This window comes from Colossoma macropomum, unplaced genomic scaffold (assembly GCF_904425465.1).
Source record: "Colossoma macropomum unplaced genomic scaffold, Colossoma_macropomum, whole genome shotgun sequence".
Taxonomy (NCBI): Eukaryota; Metazoa; Chordata; class Actinopteri; order Characiformes; family Serrasalmidae; genus Colossoma; species Colossoma macropomum.
In genome coordinates this window covers 32,023,501-32,043,245 of record NW_023494804.1, presented here as the reverse complement: position 1 = coordinate 32,043,245, position 19,745 = coordinate 32,023,501, and the positions used below count along the sequence as shown (strand labels likewise).

At 39.8% G+C, this 19,745-nt stretch overlaps 1 protein-coding gene across 1 annotated transcript in view; it reads right to left on the bottom strand.

The window, feature by feature from the left end:
* Positions 1-7,577: 7,577 nt before the first annotated feature.
* The window catches only part of trpc4a (transient receptor potential cation channel, subfamily C, member 4a), a 48,408-nt gene continuing 36,240 nt past the window's right edge, over positions 7,578-19,745 (bottom strand). Inside the window, 8 exon segments of the mRNA XM_036595617.1 lie at positions 7,578-8,970; positions 11,811-11,900; positions 12,175-12,216; positions 13,501-13,692; positions 15,374-15,569; positions 18,474-18,643; positions 18,645-18,797; positions 19,582-19,721. Of these exon segments, the coding sequence (XP_036451510.1) occupies positions 8,359-8,970; positions 11,811-11,900; positions 12,175-12,216; positions 13,501-13,692; positions 15,374-15,569; positions 18,474-18,643; positions 18,645-18,797; positions 19,582-19,721 (1,595 nt within the window). The 3' untranslated portion in view covers positions 7,578-8,358.

Genomic DNA, 19,745 nt, shown 5'->3' with positions numbered 1-19,745 from the left:
GAGCAGATAAGCCCTCTGCGCCACACCAAAGGGGAAATTAGTCAATTAGAACCTAGTGAAGGATGCCACCCAGGGTTTAGCTGCCTCCTCCTGTGAAGTACTGCGGTGGGTCTGGGCTGGACCGACATATCGCACAAGTGAAGCACATGCAGGAATTCAGTTTAGAGCATCTGGCTGACTGACTATGCTAAGCTTGCTTTACCCACTGAATGCACACCCACCTCCTAGGAAAAGCAGGTTTTGTTTGATAGTGGTGTCAAAAGGCTTAAAATGGGATTACTGGCCTGTGTGTGTGGTGAAACAAGCGGTCAATCGGTAATGCATCCAGAACTGATAAAAAGCAGTATCTCACCTGATCTTTCTCTTTTGTGGGCTAAATCCATTCATTCGCACGTTTTTGGAATTGAATCAGTGATTGCATGAAATGTGTCAGATAAAACGCAGTAACTTGTGATATTTTCCAGGTTTGGGGTTAATTCCATCCATTCCGACGTTCTTGGAATTGAATCAGTCGACACACATGACCTGTGACAGTTCACTTTGTACTTGCACAGTGTAGAGAGTATTTGAATAAAAAGAAGAGGCGAGAGAGAGAGAGAGAGAGAGAGAGAGAGATCAAAGGTACATTTCCATACAAGAAAGTGACCCAGTTAGCGCTCCAGCCAAGAAGAAGAAAGCATCCAAAGACATGGTGGGTCAGAACCAAATGAACTAAGACAAGCAACATGGTGTTTGGGAACTAATTAGAGCTCTCCCCACCTATAGCACTGGTTTTGCAACCTCTTTGATTTGGGGTGAGATGATACAATGCTGTATTTAGTATGGCCTCTTATTACACTGAAATACTGCAGTTCCTCTATTTTGAAATGCTGTAACGATTTAGGGTTGGTTTTGAAACCACTTTGACTGACTAGGAACTAATTAAGCGCCTCATCAAATACTCCAAGACAAACATGCAGTCCTTTGCAAAAGTGTGGGGCGCCCACAGTATTTTAATTATATCTTGATTTTCTGAGTGAAAATGAGTGCACATCTACAGAGGTGGTCCTCAGAGCAACCAAAATGGTCCACATCTTTCCTCCAACCCCCCTCGCAACACTTAGGGATGGACCATCTGGAGGCCCCTGAGGACTGGTATGGGAACCAGTGCTCTACAGAGAACACTGCACATGTGCACAATGACTGTTTATTTGCTGAGTTTAACATATTGGGGAAAAAATAAAACATAAAATAAGGCCTGTAGAAAAGTTATGGCACATTTTGTATTTTTTAGCAAATACATACAAATACAAAGAAATTGTGCATTAAAGTATGCAGAAAAATGACATATTTAACATTGATCATATTGATCAGATCTCCATTTTTCTCATTTTTCTACATTTCAACATAAGTATTTAAAAGTAAAACAGAAATGCTTTAACAGATACTAGTGTGGAATAATTTTCTTAGTTGTAGGCTGTTTCATTTTACATTTTATAAATTTATTTGGATGTTTTCAGAAAAAATCAACGTAAAAATAAAATGTATGGGAAGTTGACTTATTGAAAAATAATGAAAATGAGAAAAAAATACCCTGGACTTTGAGATTTGTAATGAATAATTTGCAAGTTTATATGTAAGGAGTAATAATTATGCTTTTTTTTTAATTATGTATTCAGTTCAATAATACTTAAATCTACCAAAATATATTGTATCTCCATTTTTGTCCTTTTTCAGTTTTTGACATAATTTGAAAGTGCCTGTTGCTCTTCATATTGTGTTAAAATTTCATGATGAATGAACCAAAAGAAACAGCCTAAAATGACTTGGAAAAAAGTCTGGTTCCATAGACTTACATTAAAAGTAGAGTATGTTTTTTCCTTCTCCTGTAAAGTTACCATTTTGGAGATGCGAGGTTTTCTTCCGACAGCAGCGATATGTAATTGGACGTGTTGTATCCAAAACTTTGCATACGACTGTAAGCGTTTTCATTAAGAATTCCCATTGACAGATTAACACAACCTCAGATCAGTCTTAAAGGATGACTGAAGACCCTCTGAGATGTTTGGCTGGATAACATCATTTAAGGTCATGCATAACATGTGGTTTGAGTTTTGACTGTTATTATCTTTTGATACACTTTAAGGTTTTGTTTGAAGCGTCCAGTTGACCAAAGGAATCCACCACAATGAAGGGTTCAGGCAACGTTTGTGGCTCTCTCTAGGAACTCTTACAATTTGCTGGTTTCCGAGGAGGTCTTGTGGTAATGTCTTCCATATTGACGTGAGTTACATAATACATGTTAACACACACACACACACACACACACACACACACACACACACACACACACACACACACACACAGACAGAGTAATATGATATGGTGTGGGGTTTGTGAGTGACCTTACCTAAACAGTAATCAATCATTGTCCAATGCTTCATAACTGCATGATGAATGATGAAAGTGGGTTTAATGAAATTTGAGGAACAGTGTAAACTTTACTCAGATTAGTCTTTTTTATACAGACTTACAGTGTATTCACAATATGCCAAACCACAACAGAGCCACTGTCCCCATAGTGCACTATGCCGATGAAGTGTTATTACAATGACTGATATTGTTGCTTTTCCACAATGACAGCAAGTGGTGTATGTATGTGTGAGACCATATGTTCATAATGTACTTTATCATTAAACCATGATGTGTGTTTCATCAGCTTTACTGCTGTTGTGGATGGCTGTGTCATCTGGTAATTTACAGTGCTGTGCAAAAGTCAAAGACCATTCATTTATACTTAAAACCTTTTGGTTGTTTAAAAAGTTATTAATTTTTAGGAGATACTTACCCATTTGTAAAAGGAAGGGAAAGTCAAACGAAATCTGGAATTCAAAAAATGATTAAAAGATACAGAGAAAGTGGGACTCCCATTGAGAGATCATTTGAGAGATCATCTTTGAAGAAAATCAAAGCTCTAATGAAAATGAAGCTCTGATCGGTGTTTCTGTCCATTCTTCCAATGTGGGTTTGGGATCACTTGCATCAGGAGATGCAGAAAATGCAACCATCTTCTAAGACTGAACTTTGGAGGTGTAAAAAATATATCCCTGCCGATTTCTTTGAAAAACTGAGAGCAATTCTCCTGAAAAGAATGAAAGCTGTAAGAAAGACAAAACATTATATTATATATAGTCTTTGATGCTTCTCTGTAATTTTCATGAATCAACTAACTTTTCTGACTTTTCCACAGAAGTTTTTCCGAACAACTGAAATAAAACAAATAAATGCAAAATGTCGCCGTGCCAAAAAGCGCTCAGAAAAATTCTCTGATCTGTGTTACTTTACGACATTGTCTTTGCTGTTATTCCTTTAGTAAACATGCCATATGAAAGCACAGAGAAACTGTACTTAAGTGAAAATATGGGTACTGCGACAAAGCCTTACTCAATTAACAGTAGAAGTATAAATTTAAAATTATACTGAAATAAAGGTTAAAAAGTATCTACATTTAAACATACTCAAGTATATAAAAGTAAAACAGAAATGCTTTTACAGATAAAATCATAAGTTTTCTTTTTTTTTCTTTTTTGGTATGTGGTGCAGCTGCTGATGGACGCTGCTTGACTTTACATTTACATAAATTACATTTACCGCGACCCAGAAGGATAAGCGGTTTAGATGATGTATGTATGTATGTATGTATGTATGTACATTTATATAAAGTTTGGATGTTTTCATAAAAATAAGCATAACAATAAAATGTGTGTGAACTTGACTTGAGAAAAGTACCCCAGACTTTGAGATCTGTGATGAATAATTTGTACGTTTACATGTAAGGAGTTAAAATTTCATGTTTTTTGGAAGTTTTCAGTTCAATAATACTCAAGTACAAATCTACCAAAATAATACTTAAGTATAGTAACAATGCACAATTACTCTGACTATAACATAGAACACCACTGTTCACCTACACCAGGGGTCACAGCCCAAATGTTAAGAAGAGCCATTTTGTCTTTTCAACAAAAATCAAACACAACATTTTATGCCCATTTTACCATCTTGGCTATAAATATGTCTCAGTATGTGCTGATGTGCTAGTACAGGCTAAAAATATAATAATAAAGAAAATGCAGACAGACTCCGCTCTGCTTTAAGCTTTAGCTCAGCTTTTCTCGCATCTCCAGCAGGAAATCTTTCTTTAAAAGTAGAACAGTTCTTGTAGAACGTCTCTCAACGTTCGACTGTTTACGAGGCTGAAGTCACTTCTCATTCACCAGCTTCTTGTTTAAAGTTTCCCGTTCCACCTTAAATGGTGCCAGAGGCAGCAGGATGTAACTGCTGCACAATTTAAGGTGGAACGGGACAATTCTAATAAGAAGCTGCCGAATGAGAAGCGACATCAGCTTTGTGGCTTTTTAGTGTTTGACAGTTTCTTGCTGCAGATCAAACATATCAGGAAACCAGCTGGAGTGATTATAAATGCAATTAAGTCCATTTGTCTCCAGATTATCGATGTTCGTCTTAGATCTCTCTCTTTGCCTTTTTGAATTTTGCTGGATGCAACATGCTGCCAACCTGTGACCTGCAAATCTTTAATAAAAAAAACAAAAAAAAATAGCCCCAAAATCCAGGTTAAACTCATATGGCCCATTAAAAAATAATAATAATACATATGTCTTCAGAATTTTTTATTTAGTTGTATCTTTAGAATAATGCACTGGCCCTTCAAACAAACATGGGCTGACTTGTTTGTTTCTACAGATTGATATGCTCACCTCATGATGAAGTCTACTTTAAAGGTAAGTCAATCTGAAAAGTACCAATCTGTAAACATGTGGTTATGGAAATGAGATGCATTACAATTGTACAATGATAAATGGTGATAATGCAGAATATTACATAATAGTGAACTTACCAGCTCAATATAATAGTGATACAAGGGTAACATGATATTGGAGTAGGGATACATACTGCAAATATATTATTCAGCATTATTATTGTGAATGTAATAATCAATATTATAGTATAACTGCTGAATACATATGTAAATCACTAAATATTTCCTGGGTTAAGATTAGTCCCCACATCCTTGTGCTTACAGGCTACTCACTCAGTTTATTTTAGGGGAGGGGAACAGTGGATATGGATTAATGGGTCGAGATAATGAACTCATACACCACCTGTTCAAAGCAAGTGAAAAGAGAGCTGCATCATGCGTCACTCTCTATAAGGTACAAGCTATAAATATTTGCATAGTAAGAATAACACAGGTATAGTAGGCTGTATGATATGATATGATATGAAATCCCTCAGCTAATGACAGTTAGCATCAGTTGATGAATCAAACACAGTAAGGCAGAGTGCAATTTCTTTGAAGGGAACCCTGACTTTTAAGACTTGCATGACTTAAAATAATGTCCAATACTACTCATATACAATGTATAGAAATGTTTTGTATAGTATTTTTAAAAAATATGACAAGTAGCATGACAAATATGACAAGTAGGCCTCCATTGTTGCCCTGTGGTGATGTCTTATGGTTGTACTGGACTCAGTCGTATGGAAAATAAGACAATCTCCTGGATAATATTATAGCCAAAGTCGGAAAGGTTGGAAATACAGTATATTAGAATTAGTAGCCATAATGAGGCTTACATATCTTAACAGTCAGGGTTCCCTTTAACATGAGGAGGCTCAGCTATTGCTCTTTCATATGTGAGTAAACTTCAGGATGATGGGCTAGCCTCACTCAAGCATTCTAAAGCTCATGAATATAAATATTGTTTCACTCTATGGTTTCAGTCTGGCATGCCTGTCATTTCAATAGACTGGGCCAATATATGTATATAATGAAATTCCTCTGAAAGGACTGTAGCAGAAGCAGACGATGTGCAGAGCTCTCCTCCCTATTATAGTCCCACAATCTCTTCTCATACTCCTGACTTAACCTACAATGGCATGTTCAGTGCCAGCCAGTGTCAGCTCCAGGCCTGCTGCCTCCCAGTTCTAGTCTCATTAGAAGGTTGTGCCATGACCTAAAGACGGTGATTCTTTAATTGTTTCAAAATTTGTTTAAAAAATCAGTATTGAATCACAAATTTGATCATCAAATCAAATCTAGCCAGCATACTTTAAACCGCCATAGGTAACGAAACTGAACAAACCTGTTGCCAAACACATTGTCATAATATATATATATATATATATATATATATATATATACACTATATAATTACATTATAAATTAAGTGTTAAATAGAACTTTGAAAACTTGCACTGGACCAATCACAATCGGGGGCGGTCTCAGAAAAAGCAACGCCAATTAGAGCCAGCTGCAGTCAGGGGGAGGTCTAAGAACAAATGATGTTGTGATTAGGACCAATCACAGTCAAGTGGAGGTCTCAGGACAACTGACACAGTGATTAGGACCAATCACAGTCAAGTGGAGGTCTCAGGACAACTGACACAGTGATTGGGACCAATAGAATGCTTTAAACCACTGGTAGTATACTTAAAATGACGAAAGAACTAAACAAAACCGGACTGCCACAATACACGTTGTCATAAATATAGATAAAAAGAACTTGCTGCATATCTTGGCACTGTTAGAAGCCCGCTTTGTGCAGTGTGCCAATCACAGACAGAAGAACATCTCAGAACAAAAGACACGGTGATTAGGATCAATCACAGTCAGGAGGGGAGGTCTCAGAACAAACACCACAGTTTAAGGAGCTCAGTTCAACAAGCGGCGCGCACTGCACCATACAAACCTAAATCATAGCACTGTTTTTGCCAAAATTACCTCTTTTTTGCTTTGAAATGTCATTGTTATCTCAAGTATACTGCTGGTTTAGTTTACTGACTGAGGGAAAGGAGCTTGACTGAGTATAGCCGTCCTTCAGCTCAGCACTGCCTCTTTGCACTTGACCGCACCGCAAAGACAATAAATATAAAACTGTCAGACTGCAACATACAAAGTCAAAAATGTGTTGTTTGAATGTCTTACAAGCTTCAAATACCCATGTTTTAGCTAAACCGGATGTGTGAAAATAAAAATAGCAAAAGTAAAAATGTATTTATTTGATGTTGCTGTGTTATTAAAGCACTTACATCTTCTGTGTGACAGTGATTATTCATAACAATTTTAAATATTTTCTCATTTGGTATGCGATATTCAAAAACTATTTGTTTAACCCTTGTGTGGTGTTGATGTGTTTGTTACTCAGTGGTCTGGTGGACCCACCACATTATTGTTTTTTAATTATTTAATTACAGCCATAACAATTTATGTAAAAATACCAGATGTTTAAAATATCACAAGTGTCCAGCGTAGGGTTCTCCTTTAGCAGCTGTAGCCAGTCAGCAGCCTGTCCATGTTGTCCACCCTCACACACACACACACACACAAACACACACTAACAGCAGGCCATGTAGGAGAAGAACAGAGTGAAGGACACAGCACCTCCACACTTTTACTCCCTGCAGATTCACCGCAACACCACGTGTAATATAAATGTGTGGGGGGTGAACAGAGTGAAGACACTGAAAATGGGTTATTTTTTATGTTCTTCACAGAAAATGAGCAAAGGCCAAGAATCTGAGGTTGAAATAATAATAAATCGCATAATTCTTTCTTTTGGTAAACACTGAAAATGAGTCCCACAGACCGGAACACCACACAATGGTTAAAAGTTGGACATTGAAAGCAAAAATAGATAAAAAGCCAATTAGTGGTGATATAACTTTGGTGCTTGTGCTGCCATTGAAAAAGCAGACTAGATTCAATTATGCAGGACACGCTGCACAAACTATGCGCAACGGTCAGCCACCGGCGCTCTGATGGCCCACACGGCTCAGATGGCCAACCACCGGCTTGGTATATCATGTATTTGTGGATTTTTGTTTACTGAGTTGGGGATGCCAGGCTGAAACCTAAAACCTAGAGCCACACAAAGTCACAAAGTGAAATCTCATGAGTTTTAGGATGGCTGTCTGAAGCTAGCAATGGACCGAATTTACTGGCAACATAAAGAGTCCTATCCTCACTCTGTGGCCTACCGCTACTGCGGAGACCATACTAGGCCGTACAAGTCTCCCAAAGTAACAGTCATCCCTGAGTCTCCTCCACAGAATTCTTCAGAAGGACAGTCAAAGCCATGTCCATGCTCTACACTGGTCATTCTTGCAAGCTGTATCTGGATACCGTTGAGGGTCAACGAGTTTGTGATTTACCGTTTATGGTCTTGATCAACCTTTCTGCAGACTTCTCTAGTCTCACAGAAGTCTCTAACTGCTCAGCTCAGTCAATTCCCGAAGAAGCCACAGCAGTTTTGGCCTTAACCCATGCCTGATTGTCACTCACATAGCGGTCATATGCTACTATAATCTGCTTATCGTTTCCTCATCGTTTTCACTATCCTTGTCATTTGCAGTTGCCTCACATATGCATGGTATTTGTGCAAATCTCTCACTTTCTTGCCCCCGCACGTCCTGTACCTCATTCCCGCCATCTCCGAGCACAACACTTTGACTGACCATGGTCAGCGTCTCGGATGGCTTGTTGTTCTCATTATCCTCCACCAGTTGCTCTGTGTCAGACTCATCAACTTCCTCACACACCGAGAAGATCCTGCCAGGACTGTTTGTCCCTCTATGGCGTATTTGGTGGTACAGTCCAGAGAAGTCTCTCTTTGTCTTGTCAGAAGACGTCATTTCCGAAGATTGGGGGATTGAGCCATTAGCCAGAGAGTGTTCCGTGCCTTTAGCACTAGCTTTTGAATTTTGCTGGAGAATAGAAGTGGTGACGCTGAGAAGTTTAAGCTTGCTTTTCATTTGTCCTCCAGAGGGAGCTGCAGAGCCCTTGAGAGGGCGGTCAGGATAGGCCAGGTTTGAGGCCCCTGTGCTTTTTTGGGGACCCTGTATCCCTGGTTTATGTCCTTTCATCATTCCTAGCACTTCATATCGGAAGCTAGAAATGTCCTGTTTCAGCTCCTGAAAGACATACATGTCAACAAAAGGTCAGTTGATTTTATTATACACACTCTGGCCGAAATGAACATGGCTACATCTGGTGTAAACATGCCTACTTGCCTCCTAGAGCAGTGCAGTGGTCTTTAGAGAAAGAGTTTCTGGTTTAAAGACTAGACCCTTCCAATGAAGTATCTTGAAGAGGGAAGTAAAGGCAGTACAGAATACTGTTTAACCTAACTATATTAAAATTACATGTTAAAACACATTAAAATACTTGATTCAGTTTATGACAAGCTGAATAAGCTGCTGATGAGCTGGATCAGGTGTGTTGTGTCAAACCGTGGAGTACTGTGGGTCAGCAGGTGCAGGATTAGGCTGGCTGGAGAAACATTTGTGTGAGTTTACAGTGGTGCTTGAGAGTTTGTGAACCCTTTAGAATTTTCTATATTTCTGCATAAATTTAACCTAAAACTTCACAAGATATTCACACCAGTCTTAAAAGTAGATAAAGAGAACCAAATTAAACAAATGAGGCAAAAATATTAGACGTGGACATTTATTTTTTGAAAAAATGATCCAATATTACAGATCTGTGAGTGGCAAATGTATGGGAACCTTCAGGATTAGCAGATAATTTGGGGTGAAATTAGAATCAGGTGTTTTCAATCAATGAGATGGCAATCAGGTGTGAGTGACCACCCTGTTTTATTTAAGGAACAGGGATCTATCACAGTCTGATCTTCACAACACTTGTTTGTGGACGTGTATCATGGCACAAACAAAGGAGATTTCTGAGGGCAACAGAAGAAAAGTGGATGCTCAATCGGGCTGTAAAAGGGTAGGGTAAAAAGAGTTTGGACTCCACCAATCACAGTCAAACAGACTACGTTCAAATAGAGGAAATTCAAGACCCTGTTACACTTCTCAGGAGTGGTCAACCAACAAAGATCACACCAAGAGCAAAGCGTGTAACAGTCTGTGAGGTCACAAAGGGACCATGGGTAACTTCTAAGCAACTAAAGACCTCACAGTGGCTACTGTTAATGTTCTTGAGTCCACCATCAGGAGAACACTGAACGACAATGGTGCGCATTGCTGAACATTGCTGCCCATCTGCAGTTTGGTTAAGATCACATGGACAAGCCAGAAGTCTATGGGAACAACGTTTTGTGGACAGATGAGACCAAAATAGATCTTTTTGGTTTAAATGAGAAGCGTAATGTTTAAATGCTTCTCATTGAAACCAAAAAGATCTATTTTGGTCTCATCCGTCCACAAAACATTGTTCCCATAGACTTCTGGCTCGTCCATGTGATCTCCAAACTGCAGATGGGCAGCAATGTTCTTTGAGAGCAGCAGCTTCTCCTCGCAACCCTGCCATGCGCACCATTGTACACTGCATTCCAGCACAAAAACCTTATCCTGTCTGTGAAACACGGTGGTGGTAGTATCATGGTTTGGGCTTGTTTTGTTGCATCTGGGCCAGGACAGCTGGCCATCACTGACGGAACAATGAATTCTGGATTATACCAGCAAATTCTGAAGGAAAATGTCAGGACATCTGTCTGTGAGCTGAAACTCAAGAGAACGTGGATCATGCAGCAAGACAACGACCCTAAGCACATAAGTCGGTCTACCAAAAAATGGATAAAGAAGGATAAAGCTAATGTTTTGGAATGGCCAAGTCAAAGTCCTGACTTTAATGTCATGGAAGAACCTAAAGCAAGCAGCTCATGAAGGAAAACCCACCAACATAACAGAGTTGAAGCTGTTTTGTATGAAGGGCTAAAATTCCACCAAGCTGATGTGCAGGACTAAACAGTCACCGGAAGCGGTTAGTTGCAGTTATTGCTGCACAAGGGGGTCAAGCCAGATACTGAAAGGTTCATATACTTTTGCCACTCACATGTATGTAATATTGGATCATTTTCCTCAATAAATAAATGACTAAGTCTAAGATTTTTGTCTTATTTGTTTAATTTGGTTCTCTTTAGCTACTATTAGAACTTATATGAACATCTGATGAAGTTTTAGGTCAAAATTATGCAGTGATATAGAAAATTCTAAAGGCTTCACAAACTCTCAAGCACCACTGTAGTTGCATGACACTTAGATAAAACTAAATTTTCCTTGAGTTGCATAATGTAAAGCTTCCTGCAACTTGCTGGACATTGAGCCTTAACAGTTGCACCTTTTTCAACTGGATCAAAACATATATAAAGCATTGTGACCATGTGGAACAACATCATTTCAAACAATTGATTTCACTGGACTAATAAACAAGAAAATAAACAGAAGCTGGTTAGTGGGACGGCTGAAAATGAGATCCTCCAGATTGACTTCATGCAAGGTTGTTAGTTTTTCATTTTGTCAGTTACCTGAGCCATGAGGACAAACAAACAAGTTTCGCAAAGCTAATGTTTCTGTAACCTGTTGGCTTAGCTAACCAGCTAATGGGCCCAGCAGTTTAACTGGCTGCTTTTGCCACCATTTAATCTTCTTTGGAAGCTTGTTGTTGTGATCTCAGTCGCTAAGTTATTCATTTTCTCCTCTTCTGATGCTCCCTAATTTTAAACAGAGTACACACTCCTGTGGGAACCAAAGGGACGCGGTCCTCGATGCTGCTAGGACGGGATGAGCAATTGAGTACAACCATAATGGCTGCTTCATCATTCATTTTTTAATGTTTACCAAGCACAGAACAGATTAGAAACATCTATATTTTGATTCCCCAAAGAGTCTTTCAAAGGATCGTTCTTTAAAGAACCATTTTATGAAATATGTGAGTGTGAAGAACCTTAAAGGAACCTCTACATAATAGTAATCCATCACTTTGCCACCATTAAAAAAGATCCAGTCACCTTGAAGTTCTCCTCTGTTAGACCCTCTTCTGTCTTGGCGTCTCTGATCATCGCAGCCACGTAGCGCTTCACCAGATTTCGCAGCACTTCCTACAAAAGCACCAACCAAGAAAAGAGGAGACTGATTGCCTGCAAGAGTACCATCAATATGAGACGAGCCAGACTAGCATATGATGCCTAACAGAGCACTAAAAGTGTCTGTGGCAGTAAGATTAGAGGCAGAAATGTGAAAGGCGCAAGGTGATTTATGATGTAAGCGATCAAAAGGGAGGACGTTGTGAGCCATAAGTCTTTGGAGGGTTTGATATACCGCCCAATGGCAGACAGGAATAATGGATGATAGAGTCGAATGAGACATCATTACCTGATACTGGTGATTGATGCGGACATTCTCAGCAGCTCTTCTCTGTGGGAGGATAGAAATCACTCGACTATTGACTTAACAACAGATTCACTGCCTGTGGTTTGTTCTGTTCTAAGACAATGAAGCTTCCAGCATGGACAGTACAAAAGAATCATGGTTTAAGGAGTAAGTAGATCAAAGCACAGCACAATGACGTTTACAAACCGGCCTCTTGGAATTAAAAGGTTTTATCTGATTTTTTGGTTAAAATTTAGTTATTCACATTTTTATTCCGTGACAACTTCTTAACATTATGTGAGGGATATTCCTTATTTAGAAAACAAAAAGGTTCTTTCTCCAAAGTCAAACTCTAACTTCTATATGGTTCTATCTGAGAACCAGTCAGCACTTCAAATACACACAAGAGGATGAAACAGGTTCTGTTTAGTTGTCACATCACCGCTCTGCTCAGTGACTGTGGGAAAAGTTTATAAAACTTTAAAACATGTTGCTGAAACTCTGCCTGTCTTCTTGCAGTTCTTTAAAAAGTCTTACTGTCTTAAATTTTATAAATATTAAGCCTTAAATGTAATTAAATAATATACATTTGAATTGATAGGGTCTTCATTGCAACATAGACATTCATTTCATTCATCCATCTTTTCTTTTTTTCTTTCTCCCAAATTGTGACATTTTGGATTAAAGTCAAGATTTAATGTAGAAAACAAAACCTTACACGGCCTTTTAGACTGACCTGCTACACATACTGGCTGGGACAGGTTATTACAGTTGCTGGTTGCTGTCTGACTAATACAAACTTAAACTAATGGTTCCAACCTAAAACTGACCTCTGCACTGGACAAATTTAGCACTGGCCTTTACCCTTAATCTGCAATGTTTTTTATTTTTTTTATTAAGAAAAAGATGATTTGTCCTAAAACAAGAAATAAATGTAATAAAAAAATTAAAAAGTAATAAAATTGTCATGGAAAGCATTAAATGTAACTTTCTGATACACTTAGACATTCGGTTCTATCTGCATTTGACCTGTTTCAAAAACACTTATTTATCAATTTAATAGGACTTTGATACTGCACATTTAGAATACATTTAGGGTGTCTTTGATTTTCATGTATGATAGAGGCGTGTTCCACATATCAGTTTTTGCTCTTTAGAATGCAAAATCTACGAAGCTCAATATCTCAGAAATGCTCAGAACGTAGACAGAACCTAATTCCAAGAGGACGGAGTGTAAAAAACCTGCTGCTGTGTCTCAAACTTAAGCTACGGTCATTTAGGATACCTTTTAATATCACAAACATTGTAAAAGAGTGGAAAAGGCCTTACGCTAATAGACCCAAAAGTCTCTGTTTTCTTGGCTGTCTTCCTGAAGATGTTCCTCTTGATCCACCTGATTAGGTACCACACAGACTTTGGACTGGGGATTATATTGAATGGAGGAGGCAAAGTACCTCCTTCTTCAAAGTAGCTCATCCACAGCTTAGTTCGGGCAAACTTCCACTCCATGTCAGCATGATCCTGTGAAATAACAGCGGAGAAACATATTTAGGAAATAAAGCCTTTACATGTTGAACATGGCCTGAATAACATGAAACTGCAAAATATTCTTTTTTTTCTAATGAAAAATATACACACCAGATGCAATTTTGGGGGAAATTTTGCTGTCTTGTTTGCACCATAAAAAAACAAAAAAACAAGCAGAAGGTGATCAAATGCAAAAAGATCGTTTGCTGCTCTCAAAACTTTGGAAAAGCGAAAGGTGAACAAATAGTTTCAGCAGCTCATTCAGGACCTGAAACTTTGAGGGCTTTCACTAATAGCTTGGATGTCTGTAGTGGAGGTCTGCCAAAAAACAGTCCCGGTCCCACCCACTCCCGTAGAAAATCAGATTCATTTGTCCCGCTCCCGCCCGCGCAGTCCCGCCCGCATCCAATATCTGACACAGTGCAATCACAAATGCATTAGTCTGTAATAACAAGTCATGGTCATCAGGCTCACTGGGAGTAACTTCACCAAACGCCATATATTTCCAGTAAACACAGAGCAGGAATTAAACCACTATTTTTGGTGTTTTGCTGGGCAGCTGTGGCAGTTGGACTGAAGGCTCTACCATCTTTTTAACGCCTGATTCAGACATGCTGCCTCTGCGTGGTGTCAGTGATGCGCTGACCTTCCATACATACAGCGTTTGTGCTGCAGAGCGGATATTTCTTTATCCTGGACAGCATTCTGACTTTTGATTAGGCAAAAGTTTCAAGCCTGGTGGACCAACCGGGAAACTGTCTGCAACACGGAATTTTTAACTAGTATTTCATAATAAATTACATAAAATCGCCTTTTTAAGTTTTTGTATGGTCTTTTGTTTAGTTTTCATTGATTTTTCATGGCTTATTTCTGTGTATTTAGCTGCGAGACACAAGCAGCGTGCGGGAAAAAATCTGCCCCGGGTCTATTCTCTAAACACGGCGGCACTTCAGTGTGGTGTCTGGGACTCTGCGGCTTCGCACGTGCACCCAGTTTGAAAGCACTGACCACTTAACGTGGGTGCTGAAATGAAAAAACAAGACTTTCGCTCACGCCACGCAGAAGCAGTACGTGTGAATCAGGCCTATGAGAATGACTTTATTTTAACTGTTTTACTGTTATATTGTTTACATATATGATTTAGTGATTGTTCTACTTTTATTTAGGCCATTCTTTATTTTGCGGGATTTCTCTTCATGCGTGCTTCTGTCCGCTCCCGCCTGAAGGGGTCTGATTTCCTGCCCGCTCCCGCAGGCAACACTGAAAATTAGTCCAGTGCGGCAAGATATTGTGCCGGATCCCACGGGAATCCAAGGTAGGGCAGACCTCTGCTGTAGTCTGTAGCCCAATAAACCGCAGATTTGTAGACCATGACAAAGCAGACAAACTAATCCTATTGATGTTTGTCATCAATAGCCGATTCATCATCTTTGTTACCAACGCACGTTCATGTCACGTGTAAAAGTTCACTTCGAACAGTACTGAACAGTAGGTGACTAAATAATATCACATTTTCATTTCCTGAAAAATTGCTTTCGGTGTGCAGGACATCAGTTTCACACGTTTGAGCTACTTCATTCGCGTCCAAATAAATAACATGAATAAATCACGTTCATGCTATGAATATAAAGGCCTATAGATATGACCCCACGTCAAAATGACATGTAACACTCACTGCGATATGTTGATAGGAGTTGTTCATCATGGCAATCAGCATATTGAGAAGCACTACTAGAGAAATGATGTTATAGGTTCCAAACATGGTGGCTCCCACAAACTCTGTGAACTGGTGGTCGGGGTCAACATTAGTCACATGCAGACTGATGAGGCCAAAGATGGACCAGAACAAGGACTGAAGTGTCTCAAATAACCTAAAACGGGACAAAGAATTCTGTGTTACGGACAGAAACAACTATACAGTGCTTGTTTTTTTCAAAGCATGGAAAGATAAATAAACACTCTCCAGAAATACCAACAAACCCGAGTACTGAGCTGGTTTGCCATCCCTGTGGGTCTCCAGAATGTTCTCCACCATTCAGACTATTTTACAGTACTTTTCTCATTTACACTATTCTAGCATTCTCCTTCACTCACATTGTTGTAGAACGTTCCCCTCTTTTCACCCTGTTTCAGTGTTCTCCTTTAGCCACACTGTTCAAACGGCAGACTCCACTAATTAAGGACCGTCTGGACACTTTTGGAAGTGGTGTTACTGAACATCGGGGCTAGAAGTGCTTAAAACAGATCTGTCTTTAGCCCAGATGCTGCACAGTTCTATGAACACATGGAGGATATCATTGGCTATCAGCTGCCGTCTGTTCATTTCGTAGGTTCTCTCAGTCCACTATCATTTAAACGGTATGAATTCTGTTCTTGGCTGAAGTAAATTATTGTAGCCACTGCAAAATCATATGTGCATGGAGTCCATTGCTTACACTGTGACTGAACCGGTGTTATAATGTTTCCCACAGGGAATCTTACTCTTCTCCCTGATCAGATAATATTTATACATCTAGATGGGTATTTGGGCCTTTAGCCTGCCAGCATAGAGGAATAAATTCAATAGCAGTGATAGGACTGCTCATTAACAAGCCCTTCTTAAGTTTAAATGAGTGTGTCAGAGCAGGACAGCACTAAAATATATAGGATACTGGGCACTCCTGCACATAAATATAATTACAGAGCCCCGCTGGCCGCTTCTTAAGTCTTATTCGGACAGGATTAGTTTTACATGATGAAGTAGGGTAATCGAAATTAAATTACTGTTATACAAGTCCTGAGCTGTGTGACCATCCTTTTATAATGCGACGCACGTTCTCAGTGGGAGAAGGGTCAGGACTGCAGGAGGGCTAGTCTTGCACCCACACTCTTGGATTATGCAGCCATGCTCTTAAACTCCCCGCAGAACGTGGCGTGTTGAAATAAGATGTCCCTGAAAAAGACGTCATCTAGAAGGCAGTACATGTTGATCCAAAATGTGTATATATCTTTCAGTGTCAATGGTGTCTTTACAGATGTGCAAGTTACCCATGCCATGAGCACAGATGAGCTTCCACTATGCATAATAACTTGCATTTGTGGAAGCAGTGACAAACAGTGTTTATTGACAGTGATTAGTCAATAAAAGTCCCATTTGGTGACATTCATCACAGAAGCATGGCAGTTTTTACTGCAGTGCTGGCTGAAGGTCACAGACAGGTTTTTGGTCTTGATCTTTTCATATTTTTGATGACATTATGCGTCATCGAGGATGAAATACCTAAAATCCTGGCAATTGCATGTTGAGGAACACTAGCCATGTTTACATGCAGCCTAATAATCATTTAATAATCCATCTAATAGCTCAAACGGAATAGAATATGTCCGTGTAAACACCTTAATCGGAATAGACTAGTCTGATTGAGGCCAGTCGTAATACAATTTCTATCTGATTGAATGAGGTGGGTAATCCTGTAAATAATCCGTTAAGTAGACGAATAATATCCGTGTAAACGCCTGTATCTGATTACATTCCCCATCGGAAAGTTTAAGTCCGTTCTGATCATGTTTGTCACGTTATAGTGAGTTTATACCGTTCAACATGGCGGAGCAGAAACTGGTCTGTGGAGGAGACGAAGTTCATGCTCTGATCTTTAAAAGACGGCGGTGGGACGGACGTCCGGCTTATGTGTCTGACATCATTTTAAAGTAATTAAAAACACAGGCACTGCTCACTGCTGCTCGTCTCACTCTGACTCCACTTAGGTGGTATCGCTGTCATAGTAACTTTATGCATGTGCATAATTTTGGATCAGATTATTTGTAGTGAGCATGTAAACAGAGATTTTCCAGGAGATTGTTGATTAGAATGAGCATATAAACACCTCAGTCTTACTCCTACTTATTATAATTGGAATGCATTCAATCGGATTGGCAAAAATCTTTGCATGTAAACACAGCCATTGCTTTTAAACTGTTGGCTGATACATTTTTGGCAAAGCAGTGAGCCTCAATCCACTGTCATTTTAATGTATTGGGGTCCCATTCATCATAACAAGCATAGAAAGTCGCTAGTAGTATGCTGATGTCTCAGTAGCTAGCTAGCTAAATTTCCCATTCTACCTGACGCTTGGGGCGCCAGGATGTAACTGCTGCGCCTTTTAAGGTGGAACAGGAAAATTCAAACGTGAAGCTGGTGAATAACTGACTTCAGCTTCATATCACTGAAGAAATTAGGGTTGGGCGATAATAAATAGCTCTGACATCCCTCCTCTTTGAAGGCTTATGACTCCCTAAATGTAACTAAAGCCCAGTGAGGAGCTGAACTTTACCTTTACAGAGCAGCGCTAGTAGCTGTTAATGAAGTAATGCTCTCTTTTATACACTGATCAGGCATAACATTATGAGCACCTCCTTGTTTCTATGCTCATTGTCCATTTTATCAGCTCCACTTACTATATAGGTGCACTTTGTAGTTCTACAGTTACAGACTGTAGTCCATCTGTTTCTCTGCATACTTTGTTAGCCCCCTTTTACCCTGTTCTTCAGTGGTCAGGACCCCCATGGACCCTCACAGAGCAGGTACTATTTGGGTGGTGGATCATTCTCAGTGCTGCAGTAACACTGATGTGGTGGTGGTGTGTTAGTGTGTGTTGTGCTGGTCTGAGTGGATCAGACACAGCAGTGCTGCTGGAGATGCGTCTATGAAAACTTAATAAAATTAAGTGTCAAAGTGTGTTTGTGTGCTTTTGTTAACTCCATTCTGTCCAGTTTATACAAAGATGTGTTGCACTCACGTGGTGAAGGCATTGTTCTGATGTGAACAGCGAATCCCCTTGCAGAGGCCTGTCGTATTGGAACCATCAGTCTCATAATAGAAATAGAGCTGATTGAGACCATTGGCAAAGGCCAGCAGCACCAGGCAGTAGATGAAGAGGAACTTGAGGATGTCCAGAAGCATTCGACCCTAGGGAGATCTGCAGGGGGCCCAGGTGGGAGTTGGCTGTGAAGAGGGAGATCAGGCGCAGAGAACTGAAGATGTTGGCGATGGCAAACAATGCCTCTGCAACCAGGGTAGGGTGCCACATGTCCCACTCACCTCGAGGTCTGCAGCCATTGTACTGGGAAGACAAGTCCCAAGAGGTTATCATCTTCAAGAGGGTTTGTAAAAAGTTACTAATGTTGCAGTTGAAAGAATTAGACTAATCATCTTAAAAATGACATTTTTCCGAACTTTTACTTTTAAGAACAAAGGGCAGAAGAAGCCTTCGAGAGGCAGTTGTGTAGCACGATGGTCTATAGCAGGGGTCTTTAATTAAAATTCAATAAGGTCCAGTTAGAGAAAACATCCTCAAGCGAAGGTCCAGAACATCATAATGTCTAACTTGCATCATGATTCAGTGCCATAGACTGTTTACTGAAGTAGCCTAGTAGGTATATCAACATCTTATACAGTCAACAACTGAATGTCAAATCAAACAAAGTACAATTCAGTCATATTTCAACAACATTTATTGTCAGTTTTCTCTTTTTAGAGCACGCCATGTGAAATAACTTCCCTCTGACTCACTTTCTTCTCTGACTGCTGTTTCTCGCCTTGTCCCTCCCCTGTGTGTGCATCACTCACCCGAGTCTCAGTGCTCATCATAATGCACAGAACTGATTGGCTGAGTAGTGTCATGTGTGATATTTACAACGCATGCGATTGGTCTGTGAGTTTCCCGGGCCGCTAAGGTGGTACCATAATGACTAGAAATGTTACGCCGATTAAAATAGGACCACCCTGTCGAAATCAAATAATTCTCCATAGTTTATCGGTTATAGGTCCAGGTCCGCATAGGACTGCATCTGGGTCCGGACTCGCACCGCGGACCGCCTATTAGTGACCTCCGGTCTATAGCATACCTTTGTGTAAGCCACAACCTTCAGGGAGATAGTGGCTAGATACAGAGAATTCATGACAAAATCCATGAGGTTCCACCAGTCGTGGATGTAGTCCTGAAGGCCCCCATCCCACATCTGTTTGATCTCTGCCCAGATGAAGCCTGCAAAGAATGACATAAAAACAT